Source organism: Ctenopharyngodon idella, chromosome 8 (assembly GCF_019924925.1).
Source record: "Ctenopharyngodon idella isolate HZGC_01 chromosome 8, HZGC01, whole genome shotgun sequence".
NCBI lineage: Eukaryota > Metazoa > Chordata > Actinopteri > Cypriniformes > Xenocyprididae > Ctenopharyngodon > Ctenopharyngodon idella.
Window position 1 is genome coordinate 9,957,616 of NC_067227.1, and position 12,884 is coordinate 9,970,499.

At 37.3% G+C, this 12,884-nt stretch overlaps 2 protein-coding genes across 3 annotated transcripts in view; one reads left to right on the forward strand and one right to left on the reverse strand.

Annotated features, from left to right (window-relative positions):
- Nucleotides 1-12,884, reverse strand: part of LOC127516969 (uncharacterized) — a 214,263-nt gene that overhangs the window by 143,931 nt on the left and 57,448 nt on the right. The window lies entirely within an intron of this gene.
- mbd4 (methyl-CpG binding domain protein 4) lies at nt 5,201-11,221 on the forward strand. Its single transcript, XM_051903872.1, has 7 exons — nt 5,201-5,221; nt 6,671-6,749; nt 6,844-6,903; nt 9,248-9,382; nt 9,526-9,675; nt 10,761-10,864; nt 10,939-11,221. Exons 1-7 carry the CDS (start codon nt 5,201-5,203, stop codon nt 11,011-11,013), a joined length of 624 nt encoding a protein of 207 aa, XP_051759832.1. The 3' UTR covers nt 11,014-11,221.

Consider the following 12,884-nt stretch of genomic DNA (forward strand, 5'->3'; position numbering starts at 1 on the left):
TCTTGACACTAAGAAATAAATGGTTCTTTTAAGAACGGATCACTGACAGGTTCTCTGGGGAAACACACACACCACTTTTGGAACCTTAAATGGGTTTTTAATGCAAATAAAGCTCATGAAACAGCATCCATGAAGGCAACAGAATGTGTTTGTTCTGAGAACAAGAGCTTTCGGATAAAACCATCAGTTTATAGTCTTGTCTGAAAATATGCCAGTGTGTTTTTGTTGTCAACTAAAAACACGATGCAGAATGAAGCTTAGTTTGGAGGACAGAATCCACAAGAAATATTCTTATTCCAGACACTTTTGATCTGTGTGTTTGAAAGCATCATCCAAACCTCTGCTCGCCCGTCTCCTCTGTATATTAAACAGCAGACATTAGGACTGGAAGAGCTCAGGGATCAGAGCTGTGACTTCAAGGGAGCAGCGCTCCATGGGGTGTCCGTTAATCAGCCTTTACTGGAGATTCAGAGACGTCGAGCTCATCTGCTGTCGCTGGCGTGGGTGGATCGATCCAGCGTTCAGATCAACCTGCACAATAAACATGTGACGCATATCACACAATTATAATCAGATTTTTATTTTTAACTTATTGTGCCCCCTATAAGTTGAACTTTTAGCTAAGAAGTATAAACGAGTATCAGAGGCTCGCTGTACACAAACTGGTGTTTGAAGAAACTCAATATGGGTTAAAACTAATCTGAATCTCCAGTCACACAACATGGTCATTACAAACACCATTGATGATTGTTCCAGAAATAATTCATGGCCATAGTGGTTGAGAGGTGTCCAAGCTATTCACACACACAAAATGATATTTAATAAATCACAAATGTTAAATTAGTAATATTTCAAATGATTGTCAGTCTATACTTAAAAATAAAGGAGGTTTTCACAGTAACGCCATAGAAGAACCATTTTTGGCTCCTCAGTGTGAAGAACACTTTAATAATCTTAAACAGTTCACCCCAAAATGAAATTTCTGTCATTAATTCCTCACCCTCATGTCGTTCCACACCTGTAAGACCTTTGTTCATTTTCAGAACACAAATTAAGATATTTTGATGAAATCTGAGAGGTATATGACTCTTCCATAGACAGCAATATAATCAACACTTTCAAGGTCCAGAAAGGTACTAAAGACATCGTTAAAACAGTCATGTGACTGCAGTGGTTCAACCTTAAAGTTATGAAGAGACGAGAATACTTTGTGCGCAAAAACAAAACAAAAATAATGACTTTATTCAACAATCTCTTCTCTTCCCTGTCATTATCCTTACGCAGGTGACGCAGTAACACACTGAAGGCTTCTGTGTTTACGTCCGAACGCCGGCTCAGTATTGGCCAAAGCTGATCACGTGATCAGCACGACGCATGCGTGTGATGCTGACGCAGGAGCCAGACAATAACGAGCCAGACAATAACGAGTCAGCGTTCTGACGTAGAACCTGGAAGCGCTGGAAGTAAACAACATATGAGAATGACACAGAAGAGAAGAGATTGTTGAATAAAGTCATTATTTTTGTTTTGTTTTTGCGCACAAAGTATTCTCGTCTCTTCATAACATTAAGGTTGAACCACTGCAGTCACATGACTGTTTTAACAATGTCTTAAGTACCTTTCTGGACCTTGAAAGTGTTGATTATATTGCTGTCTATGGAAGAGTCATATACCTCTCGGATTTCATCAAAAATATCTTAATTTGTGTTCTGAAGATGAACGAAGGTCTTACGGGTGTGGAACGACATGAGGGGGAGTAATTAATGACAGAAATTTCATTTTTGGGTGAACTAACCCTTTAAGAAGCTTTTGTCCAATGGAAAGGTTCCATGGATGTTAAAGGTTCTTCATGGATCCATGGATGCCAATAAAGAACCTTAAACTGTGTGTGTCGGAGCATTACTGAAGTTAAAGGTCTGTGTATCTGTGCTGTATTGTTCAGGTTCTTCACACAACATGAATCTATGATCACAACACTTTGGACTTGTTCAGATCTCAGACTCATGGCTTGTGTGATGTCAGGATGAACTCAGCAATGAGGATCTAATTAATAAAAATAAAAACAAAAGGACTGACAAAAGAAACAGAAACAAAACCAAAGCACACAGATGAAACATCCGTGTGGACCAGATCTGAGAAATGAACACAACAAACACTACAGGGATAAACAGACTAGAAAACACACCGGAAACAATCAGAGACTAACGAGAGGAAGCAGGAACAGAGCAGGACAAGACTGCAAAACAACTGAAGGTTTGATAAACAAGCAGAAAATAGCCAGTCCTTCACACTGTTTTTATGTCAGTAAATAGTACACTGGTTAATGAGTGGAAGAGACACTTTCCTTTTGCTGTGATGGAGTCCTCACGATCAGCACACTTTTCAGCAAAGGCTTTCTAGTGGGCAAAATACTCATCTAAGCTGTTCAGGAATGGATATTTTACTGGATTTTTAATGTTTTTGAAAGAGGTCTCTTATGCACATCAAACCTGCACTTATTTAATCAAAAATACAGAAAAAAACAACGTAATGTTATTCCAGTGTCAAATATCTGTTTTCTATGTGAATATATAGTAAAGTGTAATTTATTCATGTGATCAAAGCTGAATTTTCAGCATCATTACTCCAGTCTTCAGTGTCACATGATCCTTCAGAAATCATTCTAATATCAATGTTGGAAACAGTTGTGCTGCTTAATATTTTATTGGAACCTGTGATACTTTTTTCAGGATTGTTTGATGAATAAAAAGTACAAACAAACAAACAAAAAACAGCATTTGTTTAAAATAGAAATCTTTTGTAACAATATACAGTACCGTTCAAAAGTTTGGGTTCAGACCAAACTGCTCTTGGATGTTTGGGAGAAGTTGCTCTGGGTGAATGTTTTTCCACCATTCTTTATTCATGTTCTTAGGCAAAATTGTGAGTGAGCCCACTGCCTTCGCTGAGAAGCAACCCCACACATGAATGGCCTCCGGTGTGAGTGCATCTGCACAGTGAGGCGAAGACTTTTGGAGGATGGCCTGGTGTCAAGAAGGGCAGCAAAGAAGCCACTTCTCTCCAGGAAAAACATCAGGGACAGACTGATATTCTGCAAAAGGTACAGGGATTGGACTGCTGAGGACTAGGGTCATTTCATTTTCTCTGATGAATCCCCTTTCCAATTTTTTGGGGCATCCGGAAAAAAGCTTGTCTGGAGAAGAAAAGGCGAGCGCTACCATCAGTCCTGTGTCATGCCAAGAGTAAAGCATCCTGAGACCATTCATGTTTGCTTCTCAGTCAAGGGAGTGGGCTCACTCACAGTTTTGCCTAAGAACACATTCATGAATAAAGAATGGTGGAAAAAACATCCTCCGAGAGCAACTTCTCCCAACCATCCAAGAACAGTTTGGTGATGAGCAATGCCTTTTCCAGCATGATGGAGCACCTTGCCATAAAGTGATAACTAAGTGACTAAGTGTCGAAATTTTGGATCCATGGCCAGGAAACTCCCCAGACCTTAATCCCATTGAGAACTTGTGGTCAATCCTCAAGAGACGGCTGGACAAACAAAAACCCACAAATTCTGACAAACTCCAAGAAAAAGAAGGGTCAACACTGCAAATACTGACTCTTTGCATAAACGTAATGTAATTGTCAATAAAAGCATTTGACACTTATGAAATGCTTGGAATTATACTTCAGTATACCACAGTAACATCTGACAAAAAGATCTAAAACACTGAAACAGCAGACTTTCTGAAAATTAACTGTGTCATTCTGAAAACTTTTGGCCACGACTGTATATATATTATTATTATTATTATTATTTACTTTTGATGTCACAACCCAAATAGACTATGGTAATCATATCATTATTGTCCTAAAGGGTTAGTTCAAGCAACAACTAATATTCTGTCATCATTTACTCTCTCTCATGCCATTTCAAACCCATAAAGCTTTTGTTCATCTTTGAAACACAAATGAAGATTTTTTAATGACACCTGAGAATTTTCTCTCCATCTATTGAAAGTCCAGGTAAACAAAACTTAAAAAGGCCAAAAAGGTTATAAAGGCATCATAAAACGAAATCCAGTCTTGTGAAGAGACACGATGGCTTTACATGACCGGCTCTTTTAACTCATAGTACAGATGTTAGTAGAAGTGGGATTTTAACTACATTTAACTGTGATGCTGTTGTTTAGTTTGCAAATTGTTTGACGTTTAGCTTCATATAACAATGATTCAGTGATTGATCTTCAGTTCGGTTATAACTTCATTCCTTTCATATCATGTGCAATAATATATCCATTACTTTTGCTATTAATGAGGCACTTTGCAGAGATACTATTAGAAAATACTGCTGGACAAATTTAGTGTTCAGTTACAATGTTCCAACAGAATGGCTTTATTACACCTTCAGAGTCATTTTATCACTGTTAATAAACAAAAAAATAAGAACATTGGTTTGTTTTGTTTTTCTTTTCTTAATGTAGGCATCTGTAAGTTTTATTATTGAATTAATTGGGGGGAAAAAAAACTTTAAAACTGGCGTTATTATCCTCCGAAGCACTAGGTGTCGAAAGAACAAAAATGTATATCCAAAACGCCTAATGCCGCTGTCTCTGAGCTTCCGTAGTATTTACACTCACTCATGAATCCTTCATCATCTGAAATTGTTTGTTAAACGCGGTTTAACCCGCGATTTGTGTTTCAGAGCAAAAGCAGTTCCCGCTCTCGAGGGAGTCATGCGTTCAGGACAGCGACGACGCGCCGCAACGTCAAAATAGCCGGAGGATTGACAGTTTTGCATTGTGCGCGTGAGAATGTCGAGATCTGAAGGCAGCGACGCAGAGCTGCAGACAGCCGCGGGCTGGAGGAGAGAGACGAGAGAGAGACAGAGCGGCAAAACAGCTGGGAGAGTCGATGTCTACATCATCAGGTGCGTGTCTGTAGTCATGCGAGAAGCGATGCTTTTCAAAGCTTCGAATCAATTGAGTCAAATGCTTCGCAAAATAATTCGAAACACTACACGCTGGTGTCCCCTGCTGGCCAAAACCGTGTAAATGCAACAAAAACATGTGCAAAACAGCTTTTACAAACCCACTGCAAAGTATAATCTATCAAATGCAATTAACCAATCATCTAATACCATTAAATATTAAGTGTCTGTGTAATATGTGTTCTTTTGTCAATTTTCAGGGCTTGTTTTGTTTGTTTCATGGATGACTCAGATAAACAGGTCAATAAGAGATTCATAACTACTATTGTTCCTTTTAATTATACTAATGTGTCATTAAAATGTCTACAAATGTGTAAAATTGATCAGAGATCAGATAAAAACTATAGACACTTGTTCAGTGGTTCACCGCTGGGGGTTTGAACCGCTGAATCGAATCAAATGATTCGTAAAAAATTTTCGAAGCTTCATGAAACAGTGTTTAGAACGCGGAGGGCTTATATCAGGAGGTTTCAAACTCGGCAATCCTCGAAAATTCAGAGAAAAACTGTAAAAATAAACAAATAAAATAAATGTTATTAAAATAATAAGTTATTAATATATAAGAATGATTTAAGTAAATTCATAATAAATAGGCCTACCTTATACACAAAAAAATAATGTAATGTAATAGAAACGAAATATTTTCCAAATAATATTTTACACGTTTATAGTATTAGTTTTCCACTGGATAAATTGGGTCTTTATACACAAATATATAGCTAGCTGCCGTTTATATTTCAGGAAGGGGTCCCTCACATGAAGATGATCACAGCTGAGGATCTTTGGCCTCTGAAAGACTGTAAAGCCCTGCTCCACATGATTTCATAAGACAGTGTCTCTTTCACAGTCTGTTCATTTAAAGGTGCAGTAAGTGATTTCTGAGAAACACTGCTGATATGTGAAATCGACACCTAAACAAACACACCCCTCCCTTCATTGCTCCGCCCACTATTGCTGATTGGCTACAACAGTGTTGTGGTGCTCGGCTTGTTTTTTTCTCTTGTTGGTACTATGTACAAATTTTTTCCAGCACACAAAGAACAGACATCTAACAAATAGTCATAAAAGTGTTTGTTTAGGTGTTGATTTCAGTTTTCAACAGCGTTTCTGCATCACCTGTAAAGACCTATTGAGACGAGCTCAGCAAACTTCCAAAGGGGGCATTAAAAATGTGATTCAAATGTTAAACACATAAATAAATCAAGATATTTTCATTGACCAAACAGTCTCAAACTCCAAAATCATTGATTCATCACTCTTGCTTCATTGAATCATCTCCCTCCTGTTTATTCAGCTTCTTGTGTAATATTTATTGACATTGGGTGTAAATGTACAGATTGTGAATCAGCTGTTGTTGCTCTCTCAGTCCTCAGGGCAAGATCTTCAGGTCCAGGACTCAGCTGCGCAGATATCTGCTCTCACAAACTAACGTGGAGCTGCAGATCAGTGACTTTGACTTCTCAGTGTCTGATAAAACTCAACAAACGAGAGGAACACTGAAAGAGGAATCCAGCTGTCCTCTAAGAGCTGGAGAGACGGCAAATGAAGACATGGAGGAGCGTGGAGAAGAGGAGAGCGAGACCGGAGAGCAGAGCGGCCTGGACACAGAACGAGCGAATCCGTTAAATCCAGCTCTAGATGAACATTCATCCACTTCTGCTTCAGAGAGCCAAGAACACGATCCGTTAGAGACAGCCGGAGGAGTCGAGGGTGAAAAAGAGCCTGAACCTCACGGAGTGTGTGTCTCCACCCAGAAACACTGAGAGCCGTGAGTTTCCCCTCGACGACTCAAACGAATGTCACATTTAATCATGTAAAAACATAAATGGTCATTTTTAAAAGTGTAATCATTTTCGTTTTAGGGTCGAAGTTATTTGCAGAGAAGCGGAAAACGAGTCCGTACTTCGGTGGAAGGAGTAACGGTAGGACACTGTGATCTAACCAGGCATGAGCCAAAAGTGATGTTCAGCCTAGGAAAATTGACATCTTCACCGTTATTCAAATATTAATATTGTAGTCAATCTTTTACCTGTGCGCTTTTTGTTTTTTGCATAGTAAAATAAAATGCATGCAGATTATACTGCCTTAGTAATTCGCACTACGTTACTGCCATTCTCCACAGTGAATCTTTGTGAAAGTGCTAGCATGACGAACAAATATAGACGCAGACTGTGCATGGAGATAGATTTAAGACTCAAACTCTCTTTGATGCAGAAACATACACTGTGTGAGTTCTTGTTTTTAATGTTGATAATGAATTATATGAGTAAGAATGCAATTTTCCCCAAATATCCACACGACTGCAAACATGACATTGATTTATAAACAGTATTGTCAGTATGGTCTACTCTATTTTGAAACTGAATAATAGTTCCAATGAAAACCACAGCAGAACTGCAGCACACAGCAGTGTTTCATGAACGAATCTGTGGCTTTGAACGAATCAGGAGAGTCGATGATTCAATGACACATTCATAAATACACTTGTTTTGTCACTGAATGAATCAATGAATGAATGACTCGATGACTTACTCATTAAGACCGTGACTTGCCGCCACCTACTGGCGGTTTTAGTTTAATATCACTTCATTTTTACCATCATTTCATATTTCTCTATTGAACATTTTTTAATTAAAACATTATCTCAAAGCATTATGCATCTAGATGCAGCTTGTGCCACTGCAGGGTAAGGATGGCTTTTGTTGATACTGATTTCATTTGATTGAAATTTATTTAGTTTAATTTATTGCTTTATTTATTGTATTAATAATTAAAGTAATTGAATTTTAAGAATTTGACATAAAACATGACATACATTTAATAGGTTTAGGAAACCTTTGCTTTTATAAAGGTACAAACGCACCTAAATCAATTTAAGGGGGCAAATGTTGTCTTTTAATGGAAAGATGTGACTTTAATGAATTAATGTAATTTTAAAAATTTGACATGATATACATTTAACCCTATGGTGCTGTTTGGTCATTTTTGACCGAAATAGTTTGCTTTTTATTTTTAATGCATTTTTTTTTTTTTACTTCATTTTACTTGGTAAAGGTTTTGGCACTTGCTGTGTGAACACACACACATGGACATGGACATGTATAAATACATGTACATGTATTTTCATGGACAACCTTCGAAAAGGTTAAATGGTCCTGAAAAAAATATTCACAATATGTCAAAAATGAGCGCATTGGAAATGAATGAGAGAATTTCATCTGTTGGAAACGTTTGGTACTGCACACAAACATTCGTACTGAAAGCTCATTTTTTGAGATATCCACCTCAAATTTGAGGGTTTTATTATGGCTTTAATTTTTTCACAGTTTTTAAGTAAAATGTGTTTTAGAAAATATATATTTCATATAAAAAAAAATTAAAATGGTATTTTTGTGCATTTTTCATAACAATAAATGTAAAATTTTATAACTTTTTTTCAAGTTCACTTCCAAAACATTCAAGATTTATGATAGTTTAAGTTGGAAATTTCATTTTCACGTCTATGCTCGAAAAGTTAATAAATGGATCATAACTACTGCATAAATATAATTTAGTACCATAAAATCCCTTAAAAATACAAAATATAAAAAATAAAAATATTAAACTAAAATATAGTACAATCATTTCATTGAAAAGTCATTTTTGACCGACACACAAACAGCACCAGAGCATAGGGTTAAAAGGTTTAGAAAATCTTTGCCTTTATAAAGTTAAAAAATGCCACTAAAAATCAATTTAAGGGGGCGAATATTGTCGTTAAATGGAAAGGAGTGACTGCAGTGTAAAGAGAGAGGGATGCAGAAGGGTGTTGAACACCTCAGGGGTTCGACACTCTAAATGTTTGGGAACCACTGCTTTAATCAAACTTGTAGGGTCATTAAAAACAATTATCTCCTCTGGACATCACTTTTGGACGCTGCTGTTCATTCTTGTCCTAACCAGCTACAGCATGTGCCTTAACATGCACTTTAAAAACTTGATTTCAATTCAGAAGCTTTTATCCAGAGTAGAAAATTGTCTTTAGATAAAGGCTCAACAAACAATGCAAAAACAATACTACAATAATTATAAAATAAACAAAAATATTACATAAGACTCACACAAGACCTATAAAATTCATATTAGAGTCCTGTTTAAATGCTAATAGCAGTTTGAATAAATCTGTTGTATTTCATCACCCAGCATTTGGACACAACGTGTCGCTGGATGGTGTCTGTTTCAACGCTCAGGGTAAAAGGTGATGAGTTATAAATCTTTCTCTCTCAGCTTTGAGTCGGCCAAAACGCAAAGCCTTCAGGAAGTGGACTCCGCCGCGCTCGCCCTACAACCTGGTGCAGGAGACCCTGTTTCACGACCCCTGGAAGCTTCTGGTGGCCACCATCTTCCTCAACAAGACCAGCGGTATGCAGACACATTCATAACATCTGTGCTGTCTTCTTCTCTGGTGTTTATAGTCGTGTTCCCACACTTTGTGGGCCTCGTGTGTGGCATCATTTTGAAACAGCTGACACGTGGATGTGATGTGTTCGTCTGTATTTCTGCAGGTAAGATGGCGATCCCGACGCTGTGGGAGTTTTTCGAGCGCTACCCGAGCGCAGACGTGACCCGAGCGAGTGACTGGAGGCCTCTGGCGCTCCTGCTGCAGCCGCTGGGTCTCAGCACACTCCGCGCAAAGACACTCATACGCTTCTCTGGTGCGTCACTCGCCGATCATCTGTCTGATAAAGGAATTCAGGCTAATCTATTCAATAAACCTCAGTAGTTTCAGCCAGTAGACTGTAGTGCTTTCATGTAGCGGTAGGCGATCTATATCACATAGTCACGATATATATTCTGAATGAATATGATGCTGATATATCTATGGAAGCTTGTTTCCACCACAGAGTAAAAAATCTTTTGATCTCACAATGCAGACTTTTTTTTTTTTTCTTGTAATTGTGAGAAAAAAAATACAGAATTGTGATATATAAAATCTGAGATTCGGAGATAAAAAAAAGATAAAGATGTTTTATCTCACGTTTTATGTTGTTATAATTTAAAAAAAAAAAAACAATTGTGAGGAAAAAATTCAGAAATGTGAGATAAAATGTCAGTTATTTTTTTATGTTGTTATTATTAACTCTTTCCCTGCCAGCGTTTTAGTGTACAGAGCTTCTGCGTTTAAACAACAACAACAAAAAAATTATTCTGGCTTTAGGGCTCTAAAAGACTAAAACTCAAGATGCGGACAGTGGAATGGGGAAAAACAAAAGGTCTCGAGACGTGTTATTTAAAAGTTGAACTGATTTTGTGCACCGCGTTTTTACAATGCCGTGTCATGCGCGTGACGCTGCAAAAGACGTGAGAAGGTCATACCCATCTGTCTAGCGTGTGTTTACATGAAAACAATGGAGCAGTAGCACCGGAATGGAAAAACACATTCTGTGTGAATGTTTGATGATGTTGCTAATGCTTCTATCGCTTATTTCTGCTTCTTCACCTGTGTTTTGAAGGAGATTCTGTACTCTTTCAGTAGATGTGTAATAGCGCCCCCTACTGTATAACACAGAAAACATGGATTGCCGAAAAATTCTGTCAATGGCGGGGAAAGAGTTGATTAAAAAAAAAAAAAAAACAATCACAAGAAAAAATTCAGAACTGTGAGGGGGAAAAAGTCACAATTACCTTTTTTTTATTCTGAGGCGGAAACAAGCTTCCACAGTGTGTATTGTGATGATTTTATGGCTTTGTTTGGTGTAGTGGTCATATCATGATTGTGTGACGTTCTCTCGTTTGTCAGACGAGTATCTGAGTAAATCCTGGCGATATCCCATTGAGCTCCACGGCATTGGCAAATACGGCAATGACTCATACCGAATCTTCTGCGTGGAGGAGTGGAGAGAGGTAAAGACCGCTGTACGTACATCACTCGAGCGGCGTTCAGAGCCGCAGCTGACATGTGTTTGTGTGTCCTGCAGGTGACACCAGATGACCACAAGCTCAACGACTATCATGCCTGGTTGTGGAGAAACCAGGAGCGCTTAGGAATCTGATTTTACTCATTTTAATAAACCATAATGTCTGCAGGAGCACGTGTGAATCAGTGCCGTACCAGTGAACACATCAGAGATCAGCTGCACTGACTTATTTACCAGCTGAAAACACGAGCTGTTTTAACTGTTCCATCATGTTTGTTCATCAGTTCAAGAGAAACGTTTGAGGAATAAGATATGTAAAAAATAAATTATCTTTTGTACATGCTTTGGGTTTAATGAAGCGTTTGTGAAGTCAGTGTGAAATGGTATCCAGAGCCCAGTTCACTTTCCTGAGAGAAACAGTGCAGTTGACGGGAAAATGTCACACTCATCCGTAGGGAAATGACTGTGTTTTCTCTCTTAACCCGAACTAACATACTGTATTTAATTGTAATATATAGCCAAATGTCCAGTAAAGCTGTTCTCATTTACACTGAACTAGTGAATGATTACATGTTAACCAGCATTCCAAAAAGTCACATGATTTGTCGCTATAGGGGTCTGAAAAGTCACTGAAACAGTGTTGCCAATTTAGCAAATGTCACCAGATTTAGAGCAAGAGAAGTGTATTACATTTTAACCCTCTGGCGTTCGGTCATTTTACTACTTAGGAATGGTACGAAACAAGATGACTTTTATGGCAGTCTCAAAAAAAACAACAAAAAAAATTGTGGACTTGATTCGAAAAAGCTAAATGGTCATAAAAAAAAAGTCACACTTGTGTTGTTCAGTCAAAAATGACCACCATAGGAAAAAAGAGAGCAATTTGTGTGTACAATCTACAAATCATTGACACAAAGCAAGTTTTTGCAAATGCGTGATATAAAATCAATAATTCACCCACAATGCAGAAAAAATGGATGGCAAGGAAAGGGTTACATTCTAAAACATCGAGAGTATAAAACACACACTCACCTACACACACTCACAGACACACACACACACACAACACACTATTATACACACACAAATGAACTGGTGTGGCTGTAACAATATGGCAAATTGAGCCAGAAGACTTAAATTTGGAGGTTGAAATCAGATCAGATCCCGATTGATTAAGCTCTGATAAAGTATTCCTGTTCAATTTGTTACATTTTATTGAATGTATGCAAACACTGACACTATAAAAAAAACTTTTAAAAAAAAAAAAAAAAAAATCTAAACCATGGCAAAAAGTAGTCTTTGATAATGCAGAATCTAATAAAAGTAAGTTGTCTAAAAACCACTACAGAATTTATAGGCCTCTTTATAGAGAGCTATATAGGAATCTAGTGGTTAAACCACGGCATTACAGATGTTTTTCTTGTTTTACTCCCACCAGATGGCACTAATTTGCCTTCAAAAACTGGATTTTAAAGGCATCGTCTATTTTAAACATGAAATACTGCTTTAATTGGAAAAAAAAATATTAGAAAAATATATTTTTGTATTTTCAATAGAAAAAATTTATCATAATTATTACAAAAATATTAATTAGTAACATAAAATTGTCTCAAAATACAACCCAAATTCCGGAAAATTTGGGATGTTTTTAAAATTTTAATAAAATGAAAACTAAAACACTTTCAAATCACATGAGCCAATATTTTATTCACAATAGAACACAGATAACATAAATGTTTAAACTGAGAAATTTTACACTTTTATGCACTAAATGAGCTCATTTCAAATTTGATGCCTGCTACAGGTCTCAAAAAAGTTGGCACGGGGACAACAAATGGCTGAAAAAGCAAGACATTTTGAAAAGATTCAGCTGGGAGAACATCTAGCAACTAATTAAGTTAATTGATATCAGGTCTGTAACATGATTAGCTATTGTGTCAATGACATTACTAAATGGGCCCAGGAATACTTCCAGAAACCACTGTTGGTAAACACAATCCGCCGTG

Coding starts and splice junctions, on each gene's coding strand:
- mbd4 (XM_051903872.1), top strand. CDS start 5,201: ATGGATGACTCAGATAAACAG. Junction 5,222..6,670: donor TGGATGACTCAGATAAACAG/GTCAATAAGAGA, acceptor ACGATCCGTTAG/AGACAGCCGGAGGAGTCGAG. Junction 10,865..10,938: donor GCGTGGAGGAGTGGAGAGAG/GTAAAGACCGCT, acceptor TGTGTCCTGCAG/GTGACACCAGATGACCACAA.